Source organism: Pezoporus wallicus, unplaced genomic scaffold, assembly GCF_028554395.1.
Source record: "Pezoporus wallicus isolate ANWC-B61680 ecotype Strahan unplaced genomic scaffold, APGP_CSIRO_Pwel_v1 contig_15, whole genome shotgun sequence".
NCBI classification, from domain to species: Eukaryota; Metazoa; Chordata; class Aves; order Psittaciformes; family Psittacidae; genus Pezoporus; species Pezoporus wallicus.
In genome coordinates, this window is record NW_026642870.1 from 386,311 (window position 1) to 407,334 (window position 21,024).

The 21,024-nt window shown below is 42.5% G+C and overlaps 1 protein-coding gene across 1 annotated transcript in view; it reads left to right on the top strand.

The window, feature by feature from the left end:
• Window positions 1-21,024, top strand: part of ARHGEF4 (Rho guanine nucleotide exchange factor 4) — a 115,164-nt gene that overhangs the window by 55,550 nt on the left and 38,590 nt on the right. Inside the window, exon 4 of the mRNA XM_057432981.1 lies at window positions 14,343-14,482. Within this exon, the coding sequence (XP_057288964.1) occupies window positions 14,343-14,482 (140 nt within the window). The remainder of the gene's footprint in view (window positions 1-14,342; window positions 14,483-21,024) is intronic.

Genomic DNA, 21,024 nt, shown 5'->3' on the forward strand with positions numbered 1-21,024 from the left:
ATGTTCTGGCAATAGCTAGGGCCAGGAAAATAAAGTGTATTTCATACTCAGCCATGTCCACAGTATTGTCATATGGAGCATAGAAGCCTTCTCACAATTTCCAAATCAGTTATCTGTCATCATTTTGGAACTAAGAAAACTTACCATTTTTTATTTTTTTTATCAACTCCTGTCTCTGTTATCAGTCCCATAACCCATTGCTCAGACGAGTAACATCCTGATAATGTGCTTCTTTACCTCCTAAAAGGCTGGATTAAACTGCAGTTGACTAAAAATTGAAGTTGTAGATTTAGTAGTGGAGTCATTGGAACTGTGATGATCCATGACTACCATATCTTGAGTGCCCAGATGTTCCTGGATTTTGCTTGTCAGTACTCAAGCTCACTCTTAAATGACAACTCATACCTTTGGTGATCTCAGCCACTCCAGAATGGGATGAGAAATGATGAATACAAGTAAAACCTTCACACATTTTACCTACAGTACTGCTTTCACTCAGCCACTGTCTGGGAAGGCTGACAGCAAAGGGCACTGTTGCTTTGGACTGGGAGTACTATTTAGAATGGAAGTAGTAATTATAATGCTTTTCTTAATTCCTCAGCTAATACCTTGTTTAGTTGTGAATTCATCTTTTCTTTTTTGTCCCTCCCATCTGTCCCACATTTTCTTTCACCTCTGATAGGGCTTTCTAAGCTTTATCAGGCTGGAAATGCCATGCTGTGTTGAAACAAGGCATGCATAGTTGTGCCTGTTCTGATTGTTTTGCTGTTGACATTTCTGAGATCATGCAATGAAGGAACTACGCAGTCTTGTGAAGAGAATGAGCTCAAACCTTTAGGGTTACTCTAAGGTTAGTAATGAAAACTCATGCAGCTCAGAAAATGTGTCCTGGAATCGACTGGAGACAGTGCTGTGTGCAGAGCAATTATACCTGGGAGCAACAATTTCCAGTTCAAACAAGCTTAGGCTGTATTTACAGTGAAGGGATACTGGAATCAAGGGGATTGTTTAAGTTCTGATACACTTTGATGACATTTGACATGTTTCCAGCAGGAAAGATAAGCAGGTGCCAGGAACTGTCTAGAAATGGTAGTTTCCTCAGATCTGCACCTGCTGAGTTCAGAAAGGGACTTGAAGGGAAAAGAAGTCCCATTTGGAGTCTAACCTTTGCGTTTGTGTTTTGGAAGGAAAGAAGGCGGACAGGAATGTAATGAACCAAGGTGCCAGGAAACAGGATTTGAAGGATATTTATATACATCGTCTCCATGTATAATGGTTCTGTCAGCTACATGAGAACCTCTGAGAAGGGGCTGCTGTTTCATGAGGTAGAATTTAGAGCTCTGCAAGGCTGAGGCAGGTGAAGGTGGAGGGATTGCTACAGGGTGATGTGGGTCCTTATTTCCCTCATCCTTTGGTTTTGTTCTGGGAGAAGGAAGCAGAGAACAGAGGGTTGACACAGGGTGTTGATATGATCAAAAAGTTAGTTTGTAAGGATTTGTGAGTTTATTTTGAGCTAGTTGGTGAGTAGAAGGGGCATATCTGAATGGCTCAAGAGGATCCTCTTTGCACTTACCTACATTGTCCTGTATAGGACTGCAGTTGCTGGCAGTGTTGGCTACCTCCAGCAAGAGTAAGGAATAAGGCCTGTTAATCATTTTGCTTTTCTAGGCTATCGCAAAGGCACCACACTGTGGCATCACCCCCTAAGTCAGGCTGATGGTGTGTGCTGCAGTTTAGTTGTGCGTTCTGCGTGCAATATGCCAAATTGGAAATGTACGTGTGTAGAGTATCTCTTGTTGCTGCACCTATAAAGCTTTGTGGAGTTAGGTCTTTATCAGATGGCTGATAAAGAATTGCAGGTGGTTTGGCTGGTGCCGTGCATTAGAACATTCCAACAGAGTTGCTCTGAAGGCTCTGTCCTTGTTTTAGCCTGCTTTGATTTTGCAAGATACACCACTACTGTCAGGCTTTCAAAGATTATTTTGACTGCTTCAGCTGTCTCTCTGGAGGTGTCCCTTTTCTGAGTGTGCCTTAGGTAGAGCTGCATTTGATTATACACTGTATGTAGTGCTCCAAAGAGGGGTAGGCTTGCTTTAGGAATGTGACTTTTGAAAAGGCTTCATCTTCTTCTATGTTTTATTGTTCTTTTATTGTTGCTGCCTGTATTAGTATACTTTTGCCGCTTACCATCTCCAGCTGAGGATGGGTTCAGTGTTTAAATCAGTCTCCAAAGCTTCCAAAGTATTCTGTGTTGTGTCCAATGATCTGTAAGTGATACTATGTCATTTTGAATTCATAGTCCAAAATGCACAGTTAGCATCTCAGGCTCATGATTTGCTGAAATGCTAACCTTGCCAATTCTGATATTCTTATTTCCTTGTTGAGGCCTGCAGTAAACATCCTAAGTAATGAATTTAACTATTAAAGGCACCCTGACCAATGTGACCTTGCCAGAATGCTTTCTTGTTTTAAAGGGATGATTAATTCTGGCTTTGAATCAAATACTTGATATATTCCAAAAAGAATAATGTTTTCCTTGGAAGAGTCTTCTTGCTTTAGGGTAAGATAGCATCTGACACATTCGGCTATAATTTGGACCTGAAGCTGAATGTTGTGAAAACACTCTGAAATAAGGTACCTTCTCACACCTTTCCTAGGAAACGTAAAATTGTTGAATGTGAAGTCTCTTTTCCCTATGATATTTGGAAATTTGTTGAGATACATCTATCAACAGGTTCAGTGTCTTGAGCTTCATTCTTCAAATTTGATTTGCAGTTATGTATCATATTTGCACCCCTAGATTTCCAGGAAGCAAATACTTCACAGTGGACAGCTCTGTTCCTATGATAATAAGAACACTATTGAATAAGGCTGTAAGAACATTATTGTCCATGTACCATTTGAAATTACGTTAGTTTAGTGTATTTCACATATATCATTGGCAGGGAAGCCTGGAGGTCCTGTAGAATAGAGGTAGTGAGAGCTGACTGGTGTGGGGACTGCTGCTGGAGCTGGTGAAAAGCACACTCCCAGACATGAATGAGGGCAAGGGGCTGCACCATCCTCTCATCTGGGTCACCTCTGTGCACCATCCTCGCATCTGGGTCACCTCTGTGCTCCATCAGTTTGTAGAGCTGGTCTTCAACACAGGTCATACGTAGAGCAGTACTGGATATTAAAATGAGTCAGTCCTGCACTCTGGCAGCAAAGTTTATGCTCACAGGACTGTGAATATACAATACCTTGGTGAGTATGCTGTTTTCTCTCCACAAGGTCCCTCTAACTGAGCTAATGTGGCACCCTTCTATTCTGCACCCATCTTCTAGTAGAGATGCTTTTGTGTCTTTGCCTGCTAGGATTATGAGGGTGGATTACGCTTGGTCATATCTCCTGTAGCTTGTTCAGACCTGATTTCCCAATTCTGTTATGAATAACCTCAAATAAGAATCACCCTGACTAACTCAGAGCCTGATTTTTGCATCCTTTGTTTGTGTACTGTGGTGTTACTCAAATGTGTCTTCTGTGAAGAGCCAGATTCCTTAGCTATCATGGCAGTTGTAGTTAAATAATATTAATCCTTGATTTCCTGTTTTTCCTTCAGAAATATTTGGTAGCTTGATCTCAGGGATTTTCTTAGAACTCAGATTAAAATATAAATAGGGACAGAGGGATTTCCTAAAGGTAAAGCAGTTTTGCCAGTATTTTTAATGAAAAGACTGCAGCCGCATTAGAAAACCAGAAAAGCCGTTGTGTGTTACACAAAGACTGGTCATTCAAAATAATGACAACAAAACAGTCTGGCTGGCCCTTGAGACTTATACTTGATAATGCACAAGAGCAATTGAAAGTCTTCTCCTGGCATTCATTTATAATTACTTCTGTGGTGCAAGGTCATAGATCTAAGCCACTTGTCAGCCTGGATAGCTTCACAAAGATAAAGACTAGATTGAGAGCATTAGGCAGAATTCTGGGAAAAAAACAAAGGTCACATTTTTCAAATACAAGTGTTCAAAGTTAGCCCCTTAAATCCATCTTCAGGCATATATATAAGCAGCCTGCTTTTCAGAAGGGCCAAGCAGTGGCTGTTTGTGCTGACTGCTGGAAACAGTATGCACCCAGTGCATGCGTGTTGTTCACCTTATTGGGTAGCGATAGACTTTCAGGCCTTGTTTCAGGCTCCTGTGTCAAATGATTTTGTCTTAACCAAAGGTGGCTGCATTGCCAAAGGCTTTTTAATTATTATCAGGGCAGTTCTTCGTTCTTAATTGTTCAAGTTGTAACATAACTCCATTATAAGAAAGACCCATGGTTTTGTTTCACTTTGGGTTTTTCCTGCTCCAGGTTTGACAGTCATAAAAATAGCAAAGGAAGTTGATTATTTCCATGCAAAGTTGATGTGACTGAGTGCAACATTTTAGACTTCTGTGATGTGAATTGGTTTACTTCCTAGTGACAATTCTTCATAAAAACCACCTTAACCATTCTTTACAGCATGGTCTTTTCCAGGCCAGTAGTTAAACTTTACATGTAGTGGTATTTTCTTGTTCCTAGACCGTGACTTAAGACTGAAGAAAACCATATGCTTTTTGGCAACAAAATCTTTAGCAAAGACTTAGCTTCCAATCTCTTGGCCTTTTGAGGGTGTACTTGCATTTAAAGGCATAATAAAAGCACTGAATCTTTGGAAATGTAAATCAACCCGAATTTCCTTCAGCATGTTTACATTCTTTCCATGTTTAATAAAGTAACGGGTACAAGAAAAGAGTTACTGTAAGAATCTTTGATAACTTAGGTTTCCAGCACTCTCCTGTGAATGGTCTTAGGAAGTGGTTTTAGAGGTGAAGCAAGCATCACAGCTAAATCAATATAATTAAAACAGACAAGGGCAGCATTTGGGGGATAACAGCCCTTGCATTAAGAGAACTTCAATTAAGTCCCTGGAAAGTAGCTGCAGAGGCTGGAGGAATAACAATTACTGAGACAATATGGGGGAGCGTTTTCTGCTCAAGGTCTTGGTTATGTCCAAATTGTTTCAACCTTTTTTGCTTTCTTTCTGGAAGAGGTAAAAAAAATACTAAAACACAGAGTCTGAGTGTGTTTGCGTATGAACCATGGCTTTGGTTCACATGAACTCAGATTAAGTAATGGCAGAGTAAGATAGGATGGCTCCTTTGTTTGCATTTTCCCACAGGCAAGTTTTGTATACTAGTGCAAGCAAAAGATGAGAGAAGCCCAAAAGTAACCTTTAGGACACCACATGTACCCATGCACTGGCATAGTGGCAGGTGTTGAGATGATATAGGGAAATTTGTGGGCATAAAGAAAATGACATGTCTTTTTTTGCCAGAATTTCCAACTTGTGGGATGTGCCTAAAAGGTTCTGAAAAGCAGAAGCAGAGTCTCTCCTAAAAATAAATTAATAGTCTAAAATCTTATTGACAAAGTCCTTTCAAATGTATTTTTGTCAGGCTTGTCAGATGCGCTAACACTCCTTGATGTTGCTTTTACCTCCTACATTTGCTGAAGGTAGGTGTTGTCCACCGTAACTGTTGTTCTGATTTCCTGGCTCATTTGCTTGAATTTCTTCCATTGTTATACTTTTGAGGTAAGAATAGGTGGATTTAGTGACGGACATGGTATTTTCATCTTTCAGATGAGCCAAAAGCTCATCTTAGGATACTGCTGATCTGAATTGACTCCGACAGTGCTCCACTAGACAGTGTCAGAGATGTTGTTTCCCAACCAGCAGCATATCTGTATTTTGGGAAGCAGATTATTTTGATGAAAGGGCAGCTTTGTTGTTGTTGTTTTTCTCTTCAAGGGAGGGGGGTTTGGTCTGTGTTTGATTTTTACTTCAAGGCATAGCAGGTACAGGGTTAAGCAGCAGAGTTAAGTGGACAGGTAAAAATTCAGCGTGAATTTGGAGTATCGGTGCTTGTTGCCTCTTAGAAACAAGAAATGCAACCATTTTAGTCTTCCACAGAGGAGACTTGAAAAATCGATGGATGGTTTCATCCAGGTTGGACACAGGGGCTTGGAGCAGCCTGGTCTAGTGGAGGATGTCCCTGCCCATGGTAGGGGGCTGGAACTGGATGGGCTTTAAGGTCCCTTCCAACCCAAACCATTCTAGGAATCTATGATCTGCCACCACTCCTCACCCCCAGCTCCTTGAAATAGCAGCTGTGTCAATGAATAAGACCTGTTGGGGCAGTAAATGACACACCAGCTATTCCAACCAGTACATTATACTGAAGGTATGGCAAAGAATATGCCTGGATACTAGAAGGGATTTGTCTGCTAGCTTTGATTGCTATGATTGATTTAATGTTTACATTGTGATAAGGCTTAAAGGATTGAGCTGGAATTGGCCTCATCATGTTCAACATCGTCCAGACATAAAGTAAATAGCATTTCCAACAATGTTCATCTGAAAAATAAGAGCAAACATGTCAGTATGGATGAGTAATCAGACCTGAGCAAATAAACAAGAAATACACAGTGTAGGAGGACATGCCTGCTTTTTTCCAAGTCGGTAGCTGTGATGGGAACGTAGCCAGTGAATTAATAGTTTGTGTGCAGTACAACAGAGGGGCTTTACAACAAATGATCAGGCTTTGAATCAAGAAAGTATATTGATGTGATTTCCTATCTGGTTTTCCCATCGTTTTCCACTCCTCCAAATCTAGCTAAACTGCTCATCTTTTCCCACTCATAGCATCACTCAACAAGGAAGGAAGGGACTGGGCACAGCTCTCTGCCACATGTCTGCCAAGGCAAAGCCGACCAAGCTGCAAATGCGTAGCAAGTGGTAACATAGGAGTCGGAGCCGCAGAGCCGTTCGTAATCTGCATCTCTCTTCCCCGTAATTATCTCCACTACCCGAGAGAGCTGAGAACTCCCTTAAGCCTCCCTTGCAAGTAATTTAGATTCTAATAGGGGTTCGGAACTCCTGAAACCTGAGTGGGTGGCTCAGTGCATTATTACTGATGAATGTTACCCCGGGTGATGTGCCCAGCAGACCCACAGCGGACCAGCACTCAGCCTTCCATCCAAGAACTGCGTCCTTTTTATTTTCGAGCATGGATTTGCTCTTTGCCTCAGCTAATTAGGAACTGGTTTCATTCACAACAGCGATTCCATTTGTGGCATTATACCAAAATGTTAATTGGATCTTGTTATGTTGAGTCCTTTCCCTTTTTAATGTTTCTTTAAAATGGAAGCGACAAAGCTTGCTTTCTGCACCTAAGCATTTCCTGCCTCTCCTCCCCAGTCTACATTTTTCCCCTCAAAGATTCACTGAACGCAGTTTCAATGCGTGCTCAGAAATGTCATTGTGAAGACCATAGCTTTATGAGGTGTGGTTTTACAGGCCCCTGGCCTTGGGCTGGGAGGGGGGGGTGCAGGGAGTTCATGGTGGTTGTTGTGTTTTGTGGTTTTGTTTGGTTGGGAATTTTTAATGTTTTTTTGTTTGTTTCCCTCACCCCCCCCATGATGAAACTCATACTAGCTGGTCATTGTCCCCTTCTTGCTAATTCCCTGCCAGACTTCCCTCTTCCTGTTAAACCGGCCCACAACCATATGCAACTATAAGCAGAATGATGTGAGAGGGTTCCATCAGCACAGTAAAGAGCTGGAGAATTGCACTGCTGGGGCAGAAGTGAGATGACATCACTCTGATGGATTTTACTGTGGCAGCTGCATAGGGACCTCTGTATATCAAGCAGCTGATAAATGAAGCACATAATTTAGGATAGGACTGATGGAGGCTGCAGCACTAGTATGGCAGCTGTTTCTAAGGGAGGTTAGGGTTTAGCAGTTCAGAATGGGCAAAGAGGAGGGTGGAGGGGCTCTTTCCACCTGAGCAATGAAGTCTGGGTTTGATTTCCCTACCCCATGCACCCCTTTTATTGGTTTATCATCTTAAATCTCTTGAATTGCTCTCTTCAGCAGCTGCAGCACTTTCCTGTAGGCACTGCACACAACCACAGCAATCTCTGCTCTGTGAGGCAAAGGGAATGATGTTGTTAGCTCTGAATTAATTTGCTCTGTGAGTGTAAATCAGGCTTTTACTGTTATTTCGGTGAACTATTTTAAACAGTGCTGCAGAGGCAAGCTACATGTGTGGATGTGGTACTGAAAAAGCACACTGGAAAGAAAGGTACTTAAAATACACAAAAGCTTTCCCTTTGTCATTAATATAATGTGCTTTTTAATAAACTATGGATGTTCTTGGCTTTGGAAGCTGTCTGTGATCAGCATGGGTTTCTGTCCCATCTTATCCCTAAAATCTGTAAGCCATGAGTCAGGTGAAAACAAGTAATCAAGATTTTGGGGTAACTGCCTCAAGATCACTTTCTGTCAGTCCTGGGTCATAGTTTACGCTTCTGACCTGGGCATGCAGCTGGAGCTCCTCACCAACAGGGACCTACTGGGATTTATTCCAGCTTGAGACCTAAGTCTGTGAGACTTTGAGAGATCTCTGTTAAGAGGCTCTGTTAGATCTGGGGCTGCGGTGCCTGTTCTAGCAATTTCTGCTGTGATTCTCCAATGACAAGGTGGGATTTATTTATTCATGGTGGTGGTAGTATTTTATTTTCAGCCACAAGAACTTGTGTTCGTTAATTCCTGGCACTTGGAATGTATGAAGCAGGTCCATCCTTTGAGAGAGGAGAAGAGCTCAGACATGGTGAACCATGTCACCTGTAATAGGTGACACCACACTTAACTGAACTCTGGACTGTGGTTAATACTTGTGTTCAGTCTGTGACCTTCAGTCAGAGACAATCCCAAGTTCTTTTGGTTTCCTGCTGGCTAGATGAACAACACAAGGCTTCCCTCATTTTTCCCTCCCCACCATCTTCTCTTGGTTATGAAGATCAAGCCTGTGGCAATGTAGCCTAGCTGCTTTGCTTTTCTGGTGTCGCACAGGCTTGCTTGTGGCTCCCAAGAGTACAGGCAGCTGCCTCTATGCATCTCAAATTATCCACAGTTACTTATAAGTAGGATGCAGCTGGTGGGCTCACAGGGCTGTGAGTTGTACTTGTGCGCACTTCAGCCATTGCATGGCTTGTGTCTCACTGCAGGCACAGAGTGCTCTTCTGTGTGAGAGTGCAGAGCTGACAACAGCTCCAGTGGCTTTCTGATGAGATGGAGAGCTCTGTAACTGTGTGGCAAGTACCTCTCAGGGTTGCTTGGCTTCAGCCTTTTGCATTGCCTCTTCAGCAAGGTGGGGGTACAAGCAGAGCCAAGCCAGGACCCTCCTGATGCCGTTTATGCCTGCATCCCAAAGCCTGTAGGAAGGTGTAAGGGTGAACCCATATATCTTCTTCTTCTGGAACATTTTGATCAAGCTTTATTTGATTCTTATATAATTTTTTCTTCTTGTTTTTGTGATTGTCCTTGAATGTAGCCTAAATGCTGTCTGCTCAGGCACTTGAATGCAGGCCTCCTATGCCAGTCACTGATTTCAGTGTCATTTTTTAGTATGCCTTTTGCTGCTTCATATTCTCCAAGTATCTCTTCATGGAGTTAGGCTCTTGACACCTTATTCTTTATTCAGATGCATTAAAAAAGGGGTTGTGTGACATTCTTTTATGAGCTACTATTGCTAGAATTATCCATCTGCTTTTGTACTTCATGACATAAATCATGAGCTCAGGCTTGGAGGAAAAATGGTGTAAAGCAGAGTTGTAATACTTGCATGGAAGGTTGTAGTACTAAATTGTGGTGACAAACCCCTCTGTTCCTATGTATAGGGTTTGTTGCCACATTTAGTGACATCAGAACACCTGTATCAAATATGGAGAAATCTGCTGGAGTAAATTGAATGCTTGGTGTTACTTCCTGGCAGAATTCTGTTCTTTGGGGCTGCCTGATTGCCAGGGACAGGTCAGATCAGGGGTTTCAGAGAGGCATGGAGAGGGCAGCTGTGACCATGTCGGTGGATTTCAGTGTTAAATGCAGATGAGTATTGCAGAGGGGGGCAGGAATGAGGCATCAGAGTCAGCTACTGTGCAGCATAGTAGTAGTTGCCTGTTTCACTAGTACTGTGCTCTTGAGGAAGATGGTAGACTCTTTCAGCAATCTCTGTTAACTTGCCTTTAAAGGTTTTTTGTCTAGTGCTTGCTTCTTCTCTAGTTGACCTAGTTTATGTTGTGCAGGTTGACTCACTATCTACATTAAAAGCCTTTATTCTCCTACTTTCTTGATGGATTTCTACTGCAGTGGGTCACCACTCCAGGCTATTTATTTATTTATTTGTAATAATGTCTCATGTAAGCTGCTTCAGAGCAAATTCTTATTTTTCATTAGTCTTATTCTTCCTGGAACATTAGTTGGTTTGATAAAACATATAATGTTTATCTTGGGCCATTCTTCCTCAAGGATTGAGAACTTTTGTGTGAATATAAGCTGTGTTTTTTTGTGAAAAACATCCATGAGGACTCTTGTGCCAGGAAAACTAATCCAAAATGCAGTAGCAGGTTTGGGGACTGCAGAAAATTGATGAGCTTAGTAATATCAGAGAAGAAAAACAGATCTTTAGTAAAAGCAAATACAGCTTTCAAGGCACTTAGCAGACATACAGAGCATTTTAAGTAATATAGATAAATATCTCCCTGGAGCTTTTGCTTTTTCATCTAAGCACACATGAGAGAACAAATAGGAAAATGGGAGGGAAACAAAAGCTTTAAAAATGTCAATGAATAATTTTTCAAGCTGAAAATTACTTTTAGCAGTGAAAACAGAAGCTGCATCAGGTGAAAGCAATGAAGCTGTGCGTAAAATAAGGGGAAAGACTAAGATCAGAGGGATGCAAAGGAAGTTGTGACTTAAGTGATTAACTCCCTTATTAGAAACGATTTAATTTGATTTGTTCTTAAAGAGCATTTTAAATTTATGTTGCTGTACTAATACACTGGAAGTTGTTCGTTATTATCAGGAAATGTTTTTCAGTGTATGAGCAAAAGTGATACTTTGATGCTTTTAAGGTTATTTGTTATCTTTTTTTATAAGCAAACCATGGTAATTCTGCATAAAATGATGATATCAGGGGCATTTCAGCTGGTTTTGATTTTTTTATGAATGGGCTAGGTCTTAGCACTAGAGCAGCTTTATATGCAACCTATGGTACTGGCATGTATTTGGTAGAGAACTTCTGTATAGTGATGCGCTAGAGCAAAACTATGAGACTGCCTGATATTTTGTGAAATGTCACTTAAAGTTGAGTAGTTGGGTAGTTAAACGCTTCCAGAGAAAATTCTGCTTTAATCAGAAGCTCATATACACCTCCATGTCATGAACTGCCTTCAGTATAGAGCTGAGTTCCAAATTTAGACAATGACTATGTCTTTTTGCTATGTTATGTGTATCTATTGAATTCAAAGCCTAAACAGTCAAGTATTTAGTTCAAAAATAGCTTATTCTCCAGTTATTTTGATGTCAAGTTATTGCACTGAACTCATAGCTGCAACACTGAATTTACATCCCACCGTAACTAATAAAAATAATCAACTGATGCAGCCTTGATAAAACATCACGTGTAATAAAAGCATTGATGGGGACAATCTTTGCAGGTCTTGCTGTAACCTTTGACAGCGCTTTATTTTGTGTTACTGGGGAGCTTTGCTCTCATTAATAATAAACTAATGAACCCATAGGCACTTTTTCTTGGCATGTTGATGCAGTTAGGTTCCTAAGATGCACTTGCATTATGGAGTGAAATGAGGGCTTAAAAACAGGCCTATGTATCCCCAGCCTCTGACTTGTGCTTTTCCTTTCCAAGCTGTTACAAGTGCAGGTTCAAAGTGTCCCTGTTCTGCAGACAGTTTGAATGTGAGACCATGTGTAACTTGGACAGCCAAGACTCACCAGGAGAGCTGATAGCAGTATCTGTTTTCATTCAGTTCTACTGTAACCGTGTTGAGTCTGTTAAACTAAAACTACTGGCTGTGTCACACGTTCTTCTCTGTATTTGATAAAACACAGATTCTCCCCCTCTTCTGCACTCTGGTGAGACACACACACCCCCCTCCCTTCCCTCCCCGCAGCCCCGCAGTCCTGGTCTGGGACAGCAGCACAAGAGGGAAGTGGGGCTGTTGGAGCGAGTCCAGAGGGGGCCATGGAGATGCTGCGTGGGCTGGAGCAGCTCTGCTCTGGAGCCAGGCTGAGAGACCTGGGCTGGTTCAGCCTGGAGAAGAGAAGGGTCCTTAAGGGGAGACCTTAGAGCAGCTCCAGTGCCTAAAGGGGCTACAGGAAACCTGGAGAGGGGTTTTTGACAAGGGCCTGTAGGGACAGACCAAGGGGCAATGGCTGACAGAGGGGGGGATTTAGATTAAGTATAAGGAAAGAATTACTGTGAGGGTGGTATAAGGAAAGAATTACTGTGAGGGTGGTGAGGCCCTGTCACAGGTTGCCCAGAGATGTGGTATTTGCTGTAACTTGAGAGCTTAGGAAAAGGTTCCTGCCTGTGAAAACAGATAAAGTGACATTTTCTTTTGTGTAAGGAGTAGAAATGCTGGATTTTTATTTCTCTGAGGCTTGTTGAAACCTCAGTGCTTGTTCTAAGTACCAGCAGCTAACCCTTCATTATCTGTAGCTTATTTCAGGCTGTGCTAAGCAGTATAGCCCTCCTGTAGTGATAATGGATACTTCTGTAGCAAACACCCTTTTAGGGACAAAAAAGGTTTAAGTTCTGTAAATGTGTGGACAAAGAGGAAGGTGAATGTTTTTTTTCCCAAGGCTGAGAGTTTCCTTGGTCTGATAGGATTTGGTAAATCACAAACATCAAGGTGTGAATTGGGAGACATGAGCTTGTCCCCTGGTCAAGTTTCCCGTGAAAATGGCAATCATAGAATCATGGAATAGTTAGGGTTGGAAAGGACCTTAAGATCATCAGGTTCCAGCCCCTCTACCATGGGCAGGGACACCTCACACTAAACCATATCACCCAAGGCTCTGTCCAACCTGGCCTTGAACACCGCCAGGGATGGAGCATTCATAACTTCCCTGGGCAACGCATTCCAGTGCCTCACCACCCTAACAGGAAAGAATTTCTTCCTTATATCCATTCTGAACTTCCCCTGTTTAAGTTTTAACCCGTTACCCCTTGTCCTGTCACTACAGTCCCTAATGAAGAGTCCCTCCGCAGCATCCTTATAGCCCCCCTTCAGATACTGGAAGGCTGCTCTGAGGTTTCCACACAGCCTTCTCTTCTGCAGGCTGAACAGCCCCAACTTTCTCAGCCTATGTTCGTGTGGGAGGTGCTCCAGTCCCCTGATCATCCTCGTGGCCCTCCTCTAGACTTGTTCCAACAGTTCCATGTCCTCTTTATGTTGAGGACACCAGAACTGCACACAATACTCCAGGTGAGGTCTCACGAGAGCAGAGTAAAGGGGCAGGATCATCTCCTTCGACCTGCTGGTCATGCTCCTTTTGATGCAGCCCAGGATACGGTTGGCTTTCTGAGCTGCAAGCGCACACTGAAGCCGGCTCATGTTCATTTTCTCATGGACCAACACCCCCAAGTCCTTCTCTGCAGGGCTGCTCTGAATCTCTTCTCTGCCCAACCTGTAGCTGTGCCTGGGATTGCTCCGACCCAGGTGTAGGACCTTGCACTTGGCATGGTTAAACTTCATGAGGTTGGCATCAGCCCACCTCACAAGCATGTCAAGGTTCCTCTGGATGGCATTCCTTCCCTCCAGGGTATCAACCGAACCACACAGCTTGGTGTCATCAGCAAACTTGCTGAGGGTGCACTCAATCCCGCTGTCCATGTCAGCAATGAAGATGTTGAACAAGACCGGTCCCAACACCGATCCCTGAGGGACGCCACTTGTTACTGGTCTCCAGCCCGACATTGAGCCATGGACCACAACTGTTTGTGTGCGGCCATCCAGCCAGTTCTTTATCCACTGAGTGGTCCATCCATCAAATCGATGTCTCTCCAATTTAGGGACAAGGAAGTGTCATCATGAAATCACGTTGTGTCATCTTTGCCCTGCACCTCTTTTTCAGAGCCTGTTTTCTTATTCTTGATCTTTTCTTTGCAACGTTTTGTTTTGGTTTTTTTTTTCAGAGAATCATACTTTCCAGTCTAGAAAAAGATACAATCATTTGTGGTAACAGAACATGAATGGAGCAAAATTCTCTGAAAAAAGGGCATGCACCAGGCTAGAATTCTGCCCTGCAATTGCTTATATAGTTTTCATTTCTCTTTTTTTTTGCCTTTTTGCTATTACAATGTCTGCCAAGTGCATATAATTGAGATACATATATATATTGATCATAACAGCGTTGCTGTTGATCTTGTGCTCTAGACTAATTTGTTCTTTTTATTGTTGCAGTGATCACTGATGGTGCACTGGATAAGACAGCTCTAACAGATGATGTGGGAAGCGAGGAGGACCTGTATGAGGACTTCCGGAGCTCCAACCACCGCTATGGTCACCCTGGGGGAGGAGGAGAGCAGCTTGCTATCAATGAGGTACTCAGCTAGTTGGTTTCTGGCAGGTTGGAGTAGGAAAGGTGCTGGTTCTTTATGTGAAACGTAAGAGAGGTCAATAAACAAACTGATAATGACAATTTGGATGGGGCTTCAACGGTCATTTACTGGGGGTACCACTTAACAACTGAGTAATGACAGGGTCTGGGCCTTCCGTCAGGGTTCTGTCCCTGACGGTAGAGAACAATGGTGCAAGGAAATGCAGAGCCACCAGTCTTGGGCAGGTAGCTCTCCTTTTAGGTGTTTTTAGAAGAGAAATTTAAAACCATCATCAAGCAGCCTGGCTGTGAGACATGAAATGTTTTGTGCTGAAGGCATAAAGGAAATGTTGAAAAGGAAATAAAATAATATTGGTCTATATACTTTTTTATTGGTGGATGTGAAGGGTGCAAAGCTTCATGTAGGTTTGGTCTCCACTGCTTCTTCCTGTACCCCAATAAATTCACTCTAGGGATGTGAAAGACATTCCTTTTTAGTCAGTGCTTTTAGCTATTTTCTTTGATAATGTTGACACCAATTAGCTTGAGATCAGCGATTTAAAAACATACTACTTATTTTAACTGATGCAATGATCAACATACAAACAGGATTTAAAATGTTTTGTTTTTCTGCAAAAATATGGTTTTGTCTAATGCATGCCATGCATGACCTTCACAAGATGAGAAGGCAAGGGTAAAAGATGTATAATGTTTTCTTGTGGCTAAACTGTAACTGAAACTGTTGACTGAGGCTCTGTGCCCGAGTGTTTGATATATGTAAGGATGGTACGTTTGGGGTCTGCAAAGGCTCCCACAGTGAGAATAACAGCTTTTGACAAACAATAGCAAATGCTCTTCTAGCAGTTTTCCTGCTCCCAGGGCTCAGAATCCCTGACTACGACCTTGGGTGCCTGGGGTGAGGAAGAGACTTGCTGTATTTTGTTCTGTATTTTTACATCCAAGGGCTATCAAACCGTGGCCAGAGCTTTTTTATTTAACTTCAGCTGTTTTGGGCTGTTGTCACTGGAAGCAAACTTTAGCAGAACACCAGAAAACCTTGAGTTGCATTCTCCCACATTTGCCTGGTGTGTTTATGAGGGAGTCTTGGTTACCACTGTGGGAGTCAGCCCACAGTGTGCACTGAGAGTGTAAGAGTGGGGTTTTTCTTCCTTCCCTTTTTGGTCCTTGCCTCGGTAAGTTTGTTACAATATCTCTGATGTGAACTTCTGAATCTGTGAGGCAAGAATTTTACATGAACAGACATGTTAAGTGTTGGAATTGAAATATCTCAAATAGCTGGCAATCAGACAGGCTTATCTTCATCTTCCCTGCTGGCCCAAAGCCTGGGTATCGATTAACCTTTGCCATTTTCCATAGTAGAGCTAGGAGTAATGTAGGGTGAAGATATCAATGTCCAGTCATTTGGTCTCATTTTGTGAGTAGTCTTGTCTTTGTTTTGTTTTATTCAAAACAATATTTTATTAGTCGTGGATAAGGAAACTATGGTAACTGCATTATTCTTGGTCTTCTTGGAAGAAGCAGCTTTCAAATAAACAGAGAAGGTTGAAATACATTTTTAAGGCATTTGGCAGACCAAGTGTTGCATTAAAAAGCAAAACAGCCAGCCACTGAGTTCTAGCTCATTTTGAATCAAGAGAAAATGTTTTTGAAATAAAAAAGAAACCTTTCATAAAACTTAAAGAAAAATTTATTGGCAAGAAAACTAGAGGGGTAAAAGAAAGCTGAGAAGGTTATATAAAGCCCACCTAAGTAAATCAGCATGAGAGTATGTAAGAGCCAAGGAAAGTCAATCAAAAAGCAATAATAAAGGTTTGGGATGGGAAAAGAGGCAGGGAAGTAGTTTTCTTGGGGTATCTGACATTCATTCAAATGCATTCTTTCTGCTCATGGAAAGAGATCTAGTGTTTAGATTGGACTTGGAGTTTACTTTGTGTTTGTTCCAGATGAAGACCCTGTCTTTGTGTCTTTTTGCTTCCACAGTCTAACTGGGTAAAATGCGGTGAGAGAAAAATCTGTATTGCAGAAGCATTGTGGGTCTTTCCTGTCAGTGCAGAAACATTACGTACAGGACAAACGGAGCTTCAAGCTTTATGAAATGTGTTCTATGTGGACTGAAGTTGAGAACATGAGATATTAAGCATACAAAAATCCTGCCTGCCCAATGCTTGAGTGATAATGAGGAAAAACTATAGTGCTTATAAAGTAATTGGCCTGGACAAGTAGGCTCAGGCCTGTTTGCTTGGAAACATCTGATGTGTACAAAGGGTTTGTTCTGTCTTGCTGAGTGAAGGATCTGTATACTTCTGTGCTTTGAAAGAAATGCTACTGCAGTTCAACATGTGGAGTGTTTAGCCCCTTGTAGCCCAACATGTACAGTGTTGTCTTGTGTAAGCAAAGCACTAAATGTTTCAGAAATAACTGCCAGACTCCCTGTTTTTTCCTTATCTCTTATGGTTCTGTGTTTGATAAGCTTGGAATTTGGTATGTGAACTCTTGTTCCTTGAGGAAGAGCACGACTTCATTGCCTTCAGCAGAACAGGATTTTGTATAGGACATGTAACACTACTGTCTTATGTTTTAAAGTGCCAATATGTATGTTACGGATGTTTGTGCTAACCAGCATTGTTAAAAAGATGCAATAAAGCTAACTGGTTCCAGCATATATGTTTCTGATTGAGCAAAGTAATTCAAATAGAAAAGTCTTTTAAACTGACAGAGGGGAGATTTAGATGAGACATTAGGAAGACATGCTTCCCTGAGAGGGTGCTGAGGTGCTGACACAGGGTGCCCAGAGAAGCTGTGGCTGCTCCATCCCTGGCAGTGTTGAAGGCCAGGCTGGACGGGGTTTGGAGCAACCTGGTCTAGTGGAAGGTGCCCCTTCCTGTGGAAGGTGTCCCTGCCTGTGGCACAGGGGATTGGAACTGCATGAGTTTTAAGGTCCCTTCCAATGCAAACCATTTTATGATTCCATGCTCAGGAAGTGGCACAAGCATCTGCCATGTGCCAAAGGCAGCAGATCTTGCAGCAGTCCTCTCTTTGTCTTACTGAGCAGTGTATAACTGGGGCTGTTGAGTCTCTAAAGCATTATTCTTGTGCTAAACTCTTTGATCACTCACTGAGAAGTTGTTCTAGGCTCACCCAGTGCTCCTCCAGGCCGTCTTAAGCATCAATGATATTCTTCATAGCATTTCTCACGTTATCTATCTACATTCTAATTAATAGAAATCTCTTGTGTATTACATGAGGACAAATTTCAAAAGACAGAAGAAATGTAAGCTAGTGCCACAAAACATTACCATCCCCTTATGTACAGAATAGGTTGAAAAAGCTATGTTCACAATAGTGTTCCAGGCTGAAGACAGAATTAGAATTATTCATCATGTGGAAGCAATAAATCTCCTATCCCAGATTAGTTATATATTACCAATTTTATATCTTAATATATTGAGCATATTGCTCTCCCAACTGATGCTAAATTGCATAGAAACCAGTTAACAAATACCACCCTCCTTCTTGGTTTTTGTATTTTTTTATTTTTTATTGTTTCCGGAAGGTTTAATTCCTTATTTTCTGTCTTCAGTATTTCTGCAAACAAGGTTGACAGCTGTGGTACAGAGCAGCAATTATGATTTATTTGCAGAGTTACAGTATAAAGCCCAGTGCTGCCAAGGACCAGAAATAGTGTTCCCCAAAGGATATGAATCTTTACTGGGTCCTAGTTTTTGTTCCCAAGTGCTTGCGTAACACTGTACAGGGCTCAGATATGAATATTAATAATATGGAGTCAGAATTGTAACTTCTTTCACTGCCTGATGGGTTTAGTTTTTACAGTTCTAGGGTCTGCAAACTTCTAAGGTTGTTTCAGAGGGCTTTTTGCAATGGATTTAAAGCAAATCCATATATTCAAATACTTCGTACCAATTATGACCATCAAATATGAGGATCAGGAGATAAGTGGTCCCAGGGGTCACCAGAGCCATATTTCTGCTTTCTGCCATGGGCAGCCGTAGCTGCTATGAGCCACTTCCTCTGCCCTTGTCGGCATTAGGTCTTGGTCATCCTCTGCTCAACGGATCCTCTGCCAGCAGGCTGGAGATGAAGAGTGGGTGATGGAAGCCAGGGTAGCTCACTCTGCAGTGTGGATTATCCTCCTCTGAGGAAAGACAAGGGCCTGTAGTGACAGGACAAGGGGAGATGGTTTTAAACTGACAGAGACGAGATTGAGATTAGACATTAGGAGAAAGGTGACATTCAGTATGAGAATGGTGAGGCACTGGCACAGGGTGCCCAGAGAAGCTGTGGCTGCCCCATCCCTGGCAGTGTTCAAGGCCAGGTTGGATGGTGCTTGGATCAACCTGCTCTAGTGGAAGGTGTCCCTGCCCATGGCAGGGGGTTGGAACTGAATGATCTTTAAGGTCCCTTCCAACCCATGCTTTCTCTAAATAGCCCTGTTAATGTGATACTCATCAGGAGCAAAAAAGAAACCCCAGGCTTAGCTTAGTTCTTGGGGGAGGAATAGCACATGGAGTCTATCACAGTTTTAACTCCTGAACAAAAACTGTGAGGTGATAAAGTGGAAGGGGCCCTGCACACACATAAAGGAGTGTCTGGGTTATGGGGTCAGTCTCTGAATGGACCTTATTCCACCTTCCGGGAACCAGACTGAAACAGCAGAATAGGAGAGGTAGCCTCTGTGTTTCACCTCTCTGTAGGCAAGGGTGTATCCCCATACACATCCTGACATGTTTAAGGAGGGGAGAGTACTGCCCAAACTCTCATCTGTGGCTGTAAACCAGACCTAAATACAACACTCAAAGGAAATAACTGGAGGCAGCATGAATGGCTTTGGAGTTCTTATATCAGCACTGCCAGCTGTTAAATTGTAAAGACTCTAACAGCTCCTGTTAACGCTTGCTAATGACAGCTTGTGACTATTAGGGTACTCTTTAATAATATCTGTTGTTTGTCAGCATTAAATGTTTTCCTGTTACTAAGGTGCAGAGGGAGGCTTGGCTCCACAAATAGTTTTCCCCTTGGAGAAAAAATGATCCAACAGTGCTGTAACTCCTGAAGCTACTTGTGCCAAATCACTTCAAAGCCCACCTGTATTTTATCCAGTCTGTCTGTGTGTTCCTAGAACTGTGCGATGTTCCCCACCACCTAAAGAAAACATGGCATCTACTGATGATACTGATCACAAGAGGTGGCTGTTTCTTTGTTTTGAAGGCTGCAACCACCCTCCAATGCTTTGGCATCCAGTTAAGAGATCTTTTAATCCACACCAGTGGCATTGTATCCTGTTGAACTAAGGGTTACATTGCAGAAGGTCTTGGCTTCCTGCTTGCCACTTGTAGTGTGAGGACCATTTACCAAGACTCCAGGGAGATTGTTAAAGCCTTGCTCTGCTACACTAGAGTTAGTGTGGCAGGCTGTCACCAACCCTCTGAGGTCCTCATGGTCTGTACCTGCTGAGACCTCTCACATGCACCCAATCACAGGCTTTCTAACCTGCTATCCTTCAAACAGTGCTGCCTGCAGGACCTGGTTGTGGCACACACATGCGTGATAAGGCCCTGTGCAATAACAGTCAAGGATGTGTCTAGGTGAAAATGAATGATTTCACCATTTGTGTGTAAAGTGGGAGCCTTCCTTTCAAACCTACTCTCCGTCTGATACAGAGAAGGACCTTGGCCTTGTTGTATCTCACTAGCTATTCTTGGGAGCTCCTTGTTTAGGTTTTGGGGATCCTTGGTTTGGTGCCTAACTCTCCACAGCTGTTCTATGGGAGGAAGAAATCAGAAGCACTGCAATGTTTGCACCCCTTCTAAGACGTGGTTTCAGAAGTGTATCATAAATTAAGCTGCAGTTATTCCTGATTGAAATAGTAGCCTGATGTTGTGCAGAGAACTAGTCTGTTTTGCAGGGTCTTGGTGTTACAATTCACTCTGCCAAGGTCTTCATTTTAAAAACAGTTTCAAGGATGTCCATGCCCCAGTTCTCTAGTTCAAGAAACACCTGTGATGGAGAACAGCACAATAAACAGTACAAAGATTTGCAGAGAGGAGGGGATAAAGAAGGAATGTGTCAGAGTAGGAATGCTGGATAAAGATTAGTGTAGAGGTTCAGTGTTTGCATAGAGACAGAGGAGTGAGTATATCTGGGTTTATACCATACTTGTACCTCAGGCACCTCTCAGCATGGTTTTGATACCAGAACATTTCTTGGATTTGTTCTCCTCTCTCCAAATCCTGATGTAGAGCAGCTCCTCTCTGTAGTTTTGTTTTTTTCCTAATCCCCAGAAGACGTTTGAACCCAGCGGTGGAAAACAAAGTCCCTCCTGGCTCTTCTGGCCTGTCAGAGAGCACTGTTAATACCTCAAAAGATCTTGCCTGGTAGCTTCAGCTGTGTGGCCAAGGCTCCATGTCCTGCACCGGTAAACTGAGGGCACAGTTAGCAGCAGGTTCAACCATGTTTTAACACAGTGAAGGCATTGGCAGATTCCTTGTAGTTTTATGTTACCACTCT